Genomic DNA, 12655 nt, shown 5'->3' with positions numbered 1-12655 from the left:
CTGTTAGTACTATAACTCTGTGATACTTTATGGACACTTTTGGGTTATATTTTGGGTTATATTTTGCATACTCTGTTTTCTATGTTAAATCTTTTTGCAGGTGCCCCTTTGATGACAAAAGGGGGGAGAAAGTGCTAAAAATTGAATCTGGAAAACAGGAGATGAAATTTTCTTTTTGAAAGTTCATGATCACCCTTGTTAAAAGGATACACCTGATGCTTAATAATGCATACTAATAATGCTTAGTAAATTATAATTGTGTGGTATTTGTTTTGAGTATATGGCTATCTGGTTGTTAATTGGTTGTTAACATGTATTCTTGTGATGGATTTATCTGGATGAATATGCTTGCTACTAGTGGAATAGGAATATTCTGATTCATCTTGGTAAACATGCTTGATACTTTATTTTTGGCAGTTTCTTTAAGCTGTGATATGTAAATAAAATCTAACAACTGCCATTTTTTGAGATGATCATGTGTGATTCAAAGTATTTTCCTTACCATAATTATATTGCTCAGATATCTTGACTGGAAAATATTTGAAAATCATTTGAACAGAAATTTTTTATGTACTCAATTGATGTGTGTAATGATTGAGCAGACAATCAAATTATTGATAACAAATGAGTTTTGTATATCATTCAAATCTGCTCATAAATCAAGCCATTCAACATCTTACATTGAATATGTTGAATAACATTGTTGCCTTAGGCTTGATAAAATTGTTACAGGTTAGAGCTTCCCTTGGTAGAATAATATATATTAAGGGGGAGCCATGTGACGATTAGAAAGGGGGAGAAATTTAAATTTTCAAAGGGAGTACCTTATACTCTAATCTCTAAATTTCTTTCTATTTCAATTTTAATAATGTTTGTCATCAAGGGGGAGATTGATGAGTTTGAAAAACTCTAATTTAAATTTGATGATGAACAAACATTATTGAAATAATTAATTACAAAATTATTAATTCTGATTTTCATGAAACTATATTAATTAATAATTTTGTGATGCAGGTTTACTATTGGGCCAAAACATAAAAGAAATATTGCAAGCCCAAAACCAAGATCTACATTCAGCCTAGTTGAAAGCTTCCTATATTATATGGTTGAGCTGATTATTATGTTACTTGGGCCAAATTGATCCATTATTGTTACAAGCCCAAGTTAATCATTTTTTGCTATACACCCAATGCATGATCCGAAAATAATTAACCAGGAAAGCAAATGTTGTTATTGCTTTATGCCTTCAACGGATCTCTTCTTTAAGCATGTGATGGAACTCAAAATTTTATTGAGAAGAATTAATACATGCATTGGAAACATGAGAGAGAGTTGGTCATTGATTTGATGGATATCATTAAGCTACACGTTGCACAGTGAAAGGGAAGTGGACATTTAATCTTGCTTTATCAAAATCCTTTAGTTAATGTTCAAATTTTTCTTTCTTCTCTCTCATGTCTTCTTTCTTCCCTTTGGTCATGTCACAAGGAATTATGGAAGCTAAGTTGAGCTACCAAAAGAAAGAAGAAGCTACATGCATCAAGACCATCAAAATGATGGCAAGAAAACATAAAAAAATGTAGTGGCTAAGATCTGTAACCATGAAAGGAAAGATATAGTGATGAGATCTCAGCCTCTCCATACCAAAAATGGACAAGGAGATTCGACCAGCAAGGAGAAGATCCTTGGAGGGATGGCTTGTCACTGCTTTTGGGTTCACTCATCACAGAAGGTAGCTAGGGTGGCTACATGAGGGAGGAAGCAAAAGTTGAGCAGAAGAAGCCATCATCATCATGAAGCATCAAGGGCCAGAAATCTATCTTGGAGAGCAAGCCAAGGATGGAGCGCTCGGATTGATGAAGAGTGATGACCAAGGAAGGACTAGAGGTAATTGCATGTTGGGTTTTGCATGGGTTATCTCTTCTCTCTCTCTAGCCGAACCAGTTTTGTTCATGGAGAAGAAGAAGTTGGCTTGGTTTTTTAGCTTCAAATGTGGAGGCTTCTCTCTTCTATAAAAAGAGAGAACAGCCACAGTTTGGAGTAAGGAGAAAGTGTGAGAGTGCAAGGCACAGGGTTCTTAGAGCTACCTGAGCTAACAGATTTTCTTCTCCTTCAATGTATTATGTTTTGTAATTTTTCTGTTTAATTTTGTCATGTCTTGAGTCTCATGGAAAAAGGCAAACAGTGAGGTTTGTATGAAAAAAGAGCCATAGAGCGGAAAAAGGCAGAGAGTACAAAATTAAAAGAAAAAGCCATAGATGTCCTTAGAGTTCCTTTGTTCATCTATGTTGTGTTTCATGATTCTGTGGGAATCCCCTTGTAAGTTGGGTTAGCACTTTACAGTCTGTAATCAAGAAGATTATAGTGAAATTCCATCATGGTTGTGATGGAGACTGGATGTAGGTTGCACTGCACTTAGCAGCTGAACCAGGATATATCTGGGTGTAATTTTCTCTCTTCTCTACTCCATTTCTGTTTCTACTGCACAGGAGCTAAAACTGAAAAATATCTCGTGCCAAGTGACGAGACAAAAATAAAAGTCTCGTGCCAAGTGACGAGACAAAAATAAAAGTCTCGTGCCAAGTGACAAGACAAAAATAAAAGTCTCGTGGCTAGGGACGAGACAAAAATCAAAAAGTCTCCTGAAATTATTTCAAAGACCAGCAAGTGTTACTGAGCAAAAAAGGGGGCTAAGATTCAACCCCCCCTTCTCTTAGCCACTGAAAAACCATCAGTTCGTTCTCTACGTTTTTGAAATCAAACTCTAAAATCAGTTTTGAACAGTTATCTCATTGTTGAAGATAATGAATAATTCAAGTTCAGATTGTCAATTGAACCAGAGCGAAGTTGATTATTGTTTTGAATCAAATCAAGTGGTTGAGGTGTGGTTCGATTCTAGTTAATATATATTTTCGTTAGTAGCTTATGATTCAGTAGGTGAATAATGTTGTTTTTGTTTATGAAAATTGTTGTTCATCATTGATGGTTTGAATTGAATGTAATGTAAGAGTTCTGCATTAAAGAAAATATTTTTCTGTATTTGCAGCAAATTTCAGTGTAACACGAAGATATTTAAGTGTATTGTTTAAAAATTTCCGGTGTTTGTGTGCTGATAAGTTCTGCATGATTCAAAACTCTTCTTTTCCTTCCTCCTCATCTTCTGCTGCTTCTTTATTCATCTTTCCGTTCTTATTTTATCTTCTCAAGTTTCTTCTTATTTTACTCTCTTAACAAGAATAAAAATAAAAAAATCAAACAAAAAAAAAGAAGAAATACATAATGCTACAAATTTACTTGGAAGAGAATGAACTTACATTCATTCAACTAAAAGAAAGAAAGAAATAAGGAAAAAAAAAAAGAAGAAAAACAATGCAGCATTAGAGAAAATATTTTTCTGTATTTGCAGCAAATTTCGGCGTAATACGAAGATATTTAAGTGTATTGCTTAAGAATTTTCGGTGTGTGTGTGCTGATAAGTTCTGCATAATTCAAAACTCTTCTTCTCCCTCCTCCTCATCTTCTGCTGCTTCTTCTTTTTTTTCATCATCATCACCATCTTCTTCTTTTTTTTTTTCTTATTCATCTTTTTCTTTTTATTTTACCTTCTCAAGTTTCTTCTTATTTTATTCCCTTAACAAGAATAAAAACAAAAAAATCAAACAAAGAAAAAGAAGAAATATATAATGTTGCAAAATTACTTGGAAGATGATGAACTTACATTTATTCAACTAAAAGAAAGAAAAAAATAAGAAAAAAAAGAAGAACAAAAAAAATGCAGCATTAGAGGAAATATTTTTCTGTATTTGCAGCAAATTTCGGTGTAACATGAAGATATTTAAGTGTATTATTTAAGAATTTTCGGTGTATGTGTACTGATAAGTTCTGCATAATTTAAAATTCTTCCTCTTCCTCCTCCTCATCTTCTGCTACTTCTTCTTCATCTTCTTATTCCATTTTCTCATAATTCTTTTCGAATTCAACTTCGCAACTTCCTTCACTTTCCGCGACGATTTTGAGAGATTTTTTAGAGATTTTGATCCTTGTTTGAATTTTGAGCATTGGGGTTTTGATTGAGGGAGAAGAATCGTTTGCGCTATTCAAAATTTGGAGAAGCGCGTGTTTACGCGCAATCTAAATTGAGAGTTGTTTTTGTTGGGTTTGAACCAACTTGTATGAACTTGTATACCAAAAAGACTTGTATGTGTAATAGGCCTTATTAAAATAAAAAATATATTTTTTTTTAAATATTGCAACTCTGAGTATTATTTCATGTCTCACATAATAAGAATCCAGAGATGTTTAAACTTTTTTATATTTTTTATTTTTATAATAAATAATGTAGACATTCAGTGATAATGGTGAGTGGTTTTTTTTTTCTTTCTTTATAAATCGATTATTAACACTATGACCTATTCTTTATAAAAACACAGTTAATAATTAACAATAAAACACATCTATTTAAAAGGCTAGAAAGAAATTATTTCCTGCATGAATAAGATTTGTGCTAAACACCTTTTTAAACACATATATTCTAACAAATGCGGGAAAAAAGGGATATACTCGTTGATACTATATGGCAACTTTAAAGGAAATATGTTAAAACCGTATAATAAAGTTTAACCACTTTATCTATTCTCTTTACTTACAGAAGAATTCAATATGATTTATACATCACACTTTTACATTTTTAATTTTTAATAAAGTTTTAAAGAAAATTATTGATCAATTTGGTCAATATGTTTCTCTGATGAATTTTTTCATATCTAAAAATTCTTCATTTTACCTACCTCTAAATTTTTATTTTTTAATGTTTTTGTCTAAAAGTTATTTGATATTTAATAATCCTTTTTTTTCAAAATAACTATCTATTTGATTTTTTAATTTAGTTAACATATCTATTGTGTATCTTTTATATGTGATATTGCTGAGGTAAATTATACATATAATTTAAAAATTTAAACTCTGGATATTACTTCATGCCTCACATAATAACATATTTTTTTACATCAATTTAGTCAACTTCTATCTCCGATTAATTTTATTTTCATACCTAAAATTTTTTTATTTTACCTAACTCTACGTTTTTATCTTTAAATTTTTTTGTCTAAAATTTATTTGATATTAATAATACTTATTTTTTAAAATAAGTATCTACTTTAGAATAAATAATATATACTACACCATATCCGGCAAATAGCAGCGGTTATGCATAGGATTAGCAGCGGTTTTTAACCGCTGTCAAACAGATAGCAGCGGTTGAAAACAACCGCTGCTAAATATCCGCCGCTATCTGCCGGTTTTCTTGTAGTGTAGACATCTAGTGATAATAGTGAGTGATTCTTTTTCTTTCTTTATAAATAGGTATCTACTTTATTTGATATTTGATATCTTTTTTGTCAAAATAGGTATCTATTTAATTTTTTTAAAAAAGTAAATATATCTAAACAAAAAAATTATTTGAATACATTATTTTTTAAATAAATCTAAAAGATTTAAAAATAGTCATTCTATCATATTAAATTAAATATATATTTTGAATAATTGTAACTCTGGATATTATAATTGTTTACATTATTTTCAGATACGTTAAAAAAAATTCTATAATAACAAATGAATTGTGCTTACTTTGCTAAAAAGTGAGAGCAGAAGATGTTTAAATTCATCATAAATAGTAATAACACTTCATTAATTACTTATCAATAATTGATACAATTACTTAGAAAACTTTCAAATGATCCAAACCACTTTTCTAGAACTTTGCTGATCCAGTTGTAGTGTTCGTTGGATTTAAGAATAAAATAAAGAGACGATACATATTGAAATGAATTTACCGAATGTAATTAATCAGATGTTTAGCGTACCGTAAGCAGCTGATCTGATGTTGTGGTTATCATCCATTAGGAGTTTATAGGGTCATTTATGCCTTTTATGGCGCTGTGCTGGAAGAGTAAGCCAACTAACTGGAGGAACGACTAGTTAAAAAGTCGTTGGATCAGGATATGAATTATTTGTAGTATGGACCAGGTTGTTCTTATTGGATCATGTAAACAAATACTGTTAGTAGGGCTTTTTTTAACAGGTAGTCATATTAGTTTGTGAACCAAGTGAGTTTGCTACAGTGTCAAGTGTAACCTGCTGGCCCTCTTTGATTTCAATTTGAATATAGGGGTTGGCTTTTTTTATAATATATAAGAAAATTATTAATTCAATGAAGAAGGCTAGATCATATAAAAAAATAAAAATAAAAAATTATGATTAAAATAATACTAAACTTGATACATGTCATTGTTTTATTTATAAGATTCTTATTATTTCTATTTATATAACTCTTTTTTTTATTATTTGGTGTTGTTTATTTATAGTTTTTTATTTTACTTTGACATGGTATAATTTGATAATGGTAATTTTTTGTATTATGTGTATTATTCTTATCCTTTTATAATATAAATTATTGATCTCATTTTAAACAAAAAATTAACCATAATAATAATAATAATAATAATAATAATAATAATAATAATAATAATAATAATAATAAAAATAAATTATAGTATATTAAAAAATACTAAAAATGCTAAAAAGTTATTATATAAAAAATACTTAAAAAATATTTTAAAAATTAAAGATGCCTAAAAAAATAACGTATTTGACGAAGCATTAGCGAATTGGAAGTGCTACTTTACTAATCAAAATTGGTAATGAAGCATGGTTTCATATTATTAATGTTTAAGTTATATGAAATGGATGGCATTATGAATTCGTTAACGAGAAAGAAGAGAAGTTACATAACTAGTGAGAAGTTGTCAGAAATTACATTTTGGATTGATAAATTATGTTGCCCGATCAAAGCAATTTTAGTAGAATTTTAATATTTTATGATAAGTCTAAAGAGAAGTAAAGATGAATTTATTAGCAAAAGTGTTTCATTGAAATAGTAGTCTGTCATTGTTGAAGGGGGCCAATAAAAAGGATAAAACAAGGAAAATATACAACTTCAGAAATTACAAGCGGATATCAATGGAGATGCCATAGTAGAAGTAATGGGATTATGTAAGGCTATCGTTGTGACATTCGAATGACCTGGCACAGTCCGACACCGTTGGAATCTAAGGGGTGACACTATAAAGGCTATTGTCATAATCAGAATCAAGCTTTTGTATCTTGTCGTCAAGCTTCATTATCTGTTGTTGAAGATCTGTGTTTTTCCACTGCAACGCCCTAGCACGAAGGTAGTTGAAGTCTCTGACCTCCTTACCCATTTTTTCTAGGAGAACCCAGAACATCCTAAAAGCAACATCTTCTCTGGCATCATCTTCAAGCAAAGAGTACCTGCCCTTAGCACAGACGTCTGCCCCAAATGGGTTTCCTGGAATAATGACATTGAAGGCATACAATGGACCTTGTTCACGGTGAAATTTCTCCTCACAAAAGAAACATGGGGTGGGAATTGCAGTGTCGTAGCAATACATCATTAGTCAGAGTTCCATGTTGTTGTTAAGCAAAGTGGTGAGATGCACTCTCATCTGGTGGAAGCATCGGGGTTCCTATTCATTGAAAGGGTAGAGTATGAAAGTGATCCTTGGTGGTTTTTCAAAAATCAGTTAGTACAACTTTAATGGCTACTGATAAAGGCTTAGAGTGACATTCAGCAATGAGAAAAGAATATGGTTACCACACATAATGGGAGCAACGCGTCTGTCAGAGGTGGGCAGTGTTCAAGATGTACGTGGTGGAGACTCTACCGTGCCCGTCTCAGCCATGATTTCCGCAATTGCTTCTCTTTCCGCCCTTAGCGTTTCCATCTTAGCATCGTAGGTGTGGAGTATGAGAAGGTAACTGTTGAATCCCTGGTATTCCGATTCCGGATGGTTGATGATTTGCTTATTGGCTTCATCGAATGATGCATATATTTCGGGGTTAATTCCCTTGGTGACAGCGAAGAATGTGAATTGCTACATGCTGCGCTCCATTGTTGGTGGATAGATGCGGTGGGTTTTTTTTTGTATGGTTTTCTTCATGGAAGGGATTTTGCAGAGTGTTTTTGAAATGGGTGTGCTTTCCGGATTGTGAGCGGAAGTGCTGTCTTTGTAGGATGAGGGAGACGAAGATGTGGAAATACTATTTTTAAAAATTTCAGATACAAAATAAACGAGAAGTGTGGTCTCTTCAAACACGTCACATCAAATTTGATTTGAGGTGTACTTGAATGATAGTCAATAACGTTGAATTTCTTGAAATACCTAGGAATAGGTAAGTTGTAGAATTTTAGGCGTGGGTGTGTAGTGAAATTTTCAAATTAGGTGTAACAATTGGTGGACATTTTATTGTGGGTCTTCTTTTGCAGTTTATTAAGGCTCGAGGAACTTGTATGTGATAGCTTAATCCATTGAAGCAAGATAAAGTGAGTGGATGTACATTTACCGTAACAGTAAATGGCCCAGTAATTTTACAAACTATAACATAAGCTCAACATTAATTAATCCGCATACAAAACATATTGGGGTGTAGGATTTGTCAAATGAAACGAGGAGAGGAATCGAATAAGCACTAAGGTCATGTGTTGGGCCTTGGAGCATGTGTGGTTTATAGAGTCTTCCTAACCCGGCCCAACCATTTCCAGATAGATTGCGTAAATTTCCTAGGGTCGGCTTGGGGATCTAGCATGGGGTACAATGATGACATTAGAAGTGTGTTTTAAAGGCCTTGGTTAGTGATGTCTGAAGGAATCAGGTTTGGTGGTGGGATTTGTCAGCAAATCTTGTAAAGGGATGTCTAGATCCCCTTGTTCATTGGAAGTAGAATGATGTGACATGAGGACATAGTATTGGTTTGTACAAAAGTATACATATACGTGTATTTCGTATTGTGCTAGTTATAGGAGAATATGTATAAATACAAGTGGCTGATGTACTCATTTGTATACTATGTTCATGAGGTCATTCGTGTGGTGAGCTTTGGATTTTTTTGTTTGAGGACACTCCAATGGTATTATGAAAAATAAGTTATGTTGAAACTGAAAGTCGAATGACTACATGTATCTGGACATTAAAATTACAATTAACAGTTATAATGAGAATTTTCTTATAAATGCAAGAATGGTCTTTTCACAATTGTTCTTGTATAACTACCACATGGATCCTTTGAAGTTGAGGATGAAGACTGCTACAGAAATCATTCTTCTGGATTGCAACGAGGTGAAGGCTACAGTGGATTCTAGGGCGGAGGCCGCTTGGAGGAATCTTCTGCGCACTAAAGAGTGATTCTCCATCAAGAAGAGGGTCAGCGACATGTATGTAGAGCATATTGATATAGGCTATGTTTCATATTGACGCCAACACCCCTTCATGTCGTTGAAAACATTAAGCAGTCTCATGGTTTATTGTTGATATAGTCATCTTAGGGTATATTTACTTTAATTTCTGTGTGATGGCAACTTTTGTGTGTGAAAACTAGTGGTCCTGCCGACAGACTAGAGCACAATATCCACATTTTCCGCTTACATGTTCCTTGTTTAGGAAACTGGGTTACTTTAATTGAAATAGGGATATTGCCAATATTAATTAAACTCTACTTCAATGCATTTTGTGTGTCTACCGGATGATATGTATTTATCCAATCATGGAAATGGTTCTGAATAGAAGTCAGTGTTTTAACTTGCAAAACTTGGTGTACCCTTTCAAAGTAATTAATGAATGGTTATGAATGTTGTTGATGTTATCGTAACTTATCAATTTTTTATTTTTCTACTTCATAGTTATCTTAAAATTAAGAATCAAGAAATAAATAAGCTTATGAAACGAATTGTTCGAATGGGGCCAACATAATGAGTCCTGGACAGTTGGTGCCTTAAAAGATAATCATGGGCATGTCCCACTATTGAACATGAGCAATAACATTTCAGATCAACAAAATAAATAAGTTATAAGCTGATGCAAATCAAGGAACCGTAGCATACGAAAGAATTTTTTTCTTTGGGGCCAACTTAATAAGGCCCAGCCAGCCATTGCAAAAAAATAAAGGCCCAATGTAAAGAAAAAGCAATTACATATCTTGTCCATTCCTGGTTCCATTAATAAAGGCTTGTGCCTTAGTCGTGGCACTCAAATTGTATCAACAACCCACATCCCCAACCCCACCCCCTGACTTTAAATTCCTAAAAATGCAATGGTACAAAAAAGGTAATTAGAGTTTGCAATCACAGCTTATAGCCATGCGTAGACACATGCACAGAAACATGCAACTATGCATACATACTACCTTATGTGCAATGACAGTTATGATTCACAAAATTAGCTCAATGGTTCAATAAACAATGCAAGGGATGCATTCAATGACATGGGTGAATTTAGGTAACATATGCGACTTACAGAAATATAATTTCACCAGTTATACCAACATAATCCTTCTAATCGATACAATACTACTCAACTAAATATTGTGCAATACATGACTTCAATTTAATAGACCATATATTCTTGGAACGTAAAAGGACCCAAATTTAGATCGAACCAACCCACAGAATAGAAGAGGATCACAAGGACTGTCAATCGTCTACAAGAGAAAATTGATTGGAAAACTGTCTAGCAGGTTGAGACGAATTTTCACCCATTAATAACACTCGGTCTGGGTTTTGTCCCTGTATCAACCACCGCATCTCATTAGCAAAAAGGAGTACGATGTTCATAATGGAATGGAAATGGAAATTCTTAACAACCTAAAACATTAACTAGCTAAATAGATTCACTTTAAGTATCCTATGTTGCACCGTATATAATGATTGAATGTTTAAGTTAGAAAATAAACTTTGCTCGCTTGCGTTTATGTCCTCCTACGTTGGCTTTTCATTTGTTGTTGTAGCTTGCATGCCTCCGTTATATCGAGTCCTCCGGTGCTCGAGCTTCCCACACGAACTGCATTTTCTTCTATTCTTCACGGCAGAACCACCAGGTTGACTGCATCGACCTGTACCTTTAGTTCTAACACGAACTGGGTCTTTGACTCTAACATCTGCTACTGTTGTCAGAACATTGTTTACTGGTCGAAGGCGATACTTGATTTCAAGAAAAACAGCATCGGCTAAAAGTTTCTTCGAGTAAACCTTGAAGTCCTCATCACTCATGCAAGCCACGCTAGCTAACTGCTTGCATAGTTGCGAAAAGGCACCTAACCTTGTTCTATAAGAAATACTTCGGTCACTAGTATAGTTGTCAATGTTTTCATTTCCGGGCTCCATTTTGGCTGTCTTGGACCACCTACGCAGAACTAGGCTTTTAGGAAGTTCCCTTAAGTCTAGTCTTACACACACAGCCACGATGTGCACCCATGGAATAGCAAACGACTCCATCCGCATACACGTGCATCTAAAGCTGTTGGAAATAGGCTCCCTATAAACCTGCCAAGTCATCTCATGCCTCTGATACTTTTGGATAGTATATACATACAAGTGCACTGTTTCATTAATTTTACATATTCTCACACAGACACACCATTTTAGGCTTTCCCGAAATCTAGAAAATATTTCACGAGTGCACTTTGTCCACCCTGACTTTTCCAACTCAGCAAACTCAGTTTATAATACGGGTGTACCATACCAAGAGTGAAATTCCAGCTTATCCTCGTTGTCCCAAAGAAAATTGACACATCTTTGAAAATTTGTAACAGATTCCAACACACCATACCCGCTCTCAACAAACCTCCCAAGTTTGGCGTTGAGTGACTCGCACCTAGAAGTTGTCTGTACCCCAGCAAAAAATCTATCTCTGATGTATGTTGTTGCCCATGCGTACTTTTTTTGGACAAGTACTTCACCCAGTCAACCTCGCTAACACCACACTCATTGACCATGGACTCCCAATACACTTCGAACTCATCAATTTCCATATCAGCCAACATACAATATCTAAACAATTGTGTGAATCTTGGGTCGCATATGTTAGATGTCGCATTTCTCAGAAGATGCCAAGCACATGACTGATGATGCACATCAGGAAAAACCGACTGAATCGCTATCCGCATTGTTGGGTCACCATCGGTGATAAAAGACTGCCCACCCTTCCTTGCATGCATTCCAAAAACTGCTCAAGAACCCATATATAAGACTCTTATAACTCACATGAAACCATCGTTGTACCAAAAACGCATGTCTGGTTGTGGTGATTTACTCCAGAAAAGACAAGAATGGGTAGGTTATACTTGTTACGGCAGTACGTAGCATTAAATGCTAGCACATCATCGAACACCGAATAATCTTCCTGACAATGACCGTTGCTCCAAAACAAGTTGCATTGATGTTGCCCTGCCCCTACCTTATACCTCCAAAATATTTTTCCATCCATGCATGCCAGACCTTCCAGGTACCTTATAGTTGCATTTATGTCTCTACTTTGGAGCCTTCTCTGCTTCCATATCTCGTTATACATATCTTGCTTTGTAAATATAATCAGGTTAAAACCCCCAAGTTATGCTACAAATGACTCATAAATCTTCAGAATGCTAATCCCAATCTCCTTCATGCTTGTTAGCTGAGAAAATTCTACCTCAGATATCTTCCTGTGTGATCGTAGATAATTCACAAGCTTCCCAAATGCCAGTTCATGATTATGCTCCTCAACAAACGCGACACGTACCACTTCCCACTACCATCTTTCTTCTTAAT

At 34.1% G+C, this 12655-nt stretch overlaps 1 protein-coding gene across 1 annotated transcript; it reads right to left on the bottom strand.

The window, feature by feature from the left end:
* Positions 1-10828: 10828 nt before the first annotated feature.
* Positions 10829-12419, bottom strand: LOC148563497 (uncharacterized). Its single transcript, XM_088486833.1, has 3 exons — positions 12200-12419; positions 11787-12074; positions 10829-11448 (listed from the first exon to the last, which is right to left on the bottom strand). The coding sequence occupies exons 1-3, from the start codon at positions 12417-12419 to the stop codon at positions 10829-10831; spliced, it is 1128 nt and encodes a 375-aa protein (XP_088342959.1).
* Positions 12420-12655: the final 236 nt, after the last annotated feature.

Source organism: Arachis ipaensis, chromosome B5, assembly GCF_059453495.1.
Source record: "Arachis ipaensis isolate K30076 ecotype BB chromosome B5, ASM5945349v1, whole genome shotgun sequence".
Classification (NCBI taxonomy): domain Eukaryota; kingdom Viridiplantae; phylum Streptophyta; class Magnoliopsida; order Fabales; family Fabaceae; genus Arachis; species Arachis ipaensis.
This window is presented reverse-complemented; position numbering and strand designations above follow the sequence as displayed.

Coding starts and splice junctions, on each gene's coding strand:
- LOC148563497 (XM_088486833.1), bottom strand. CDS start 12,419: ATGTATAACGAGATATGGAAGCAGAGAAGGCTCCAAAGTAGAGACATA. Junction 12,075..12,199: donor ATTTAATGCTACGTACTGCC/GTAACAAGTATA, acceptor GTTCTTGAGCAG/TTTTTGGAATGCATGCAAGG. Junction 11,449..11,786: donor GAAGTACTTGTCCAAAAAAA/GTACGCATGGGC, acceptor TTAATGAAACAG/TGCACTTGTATGTATATACT.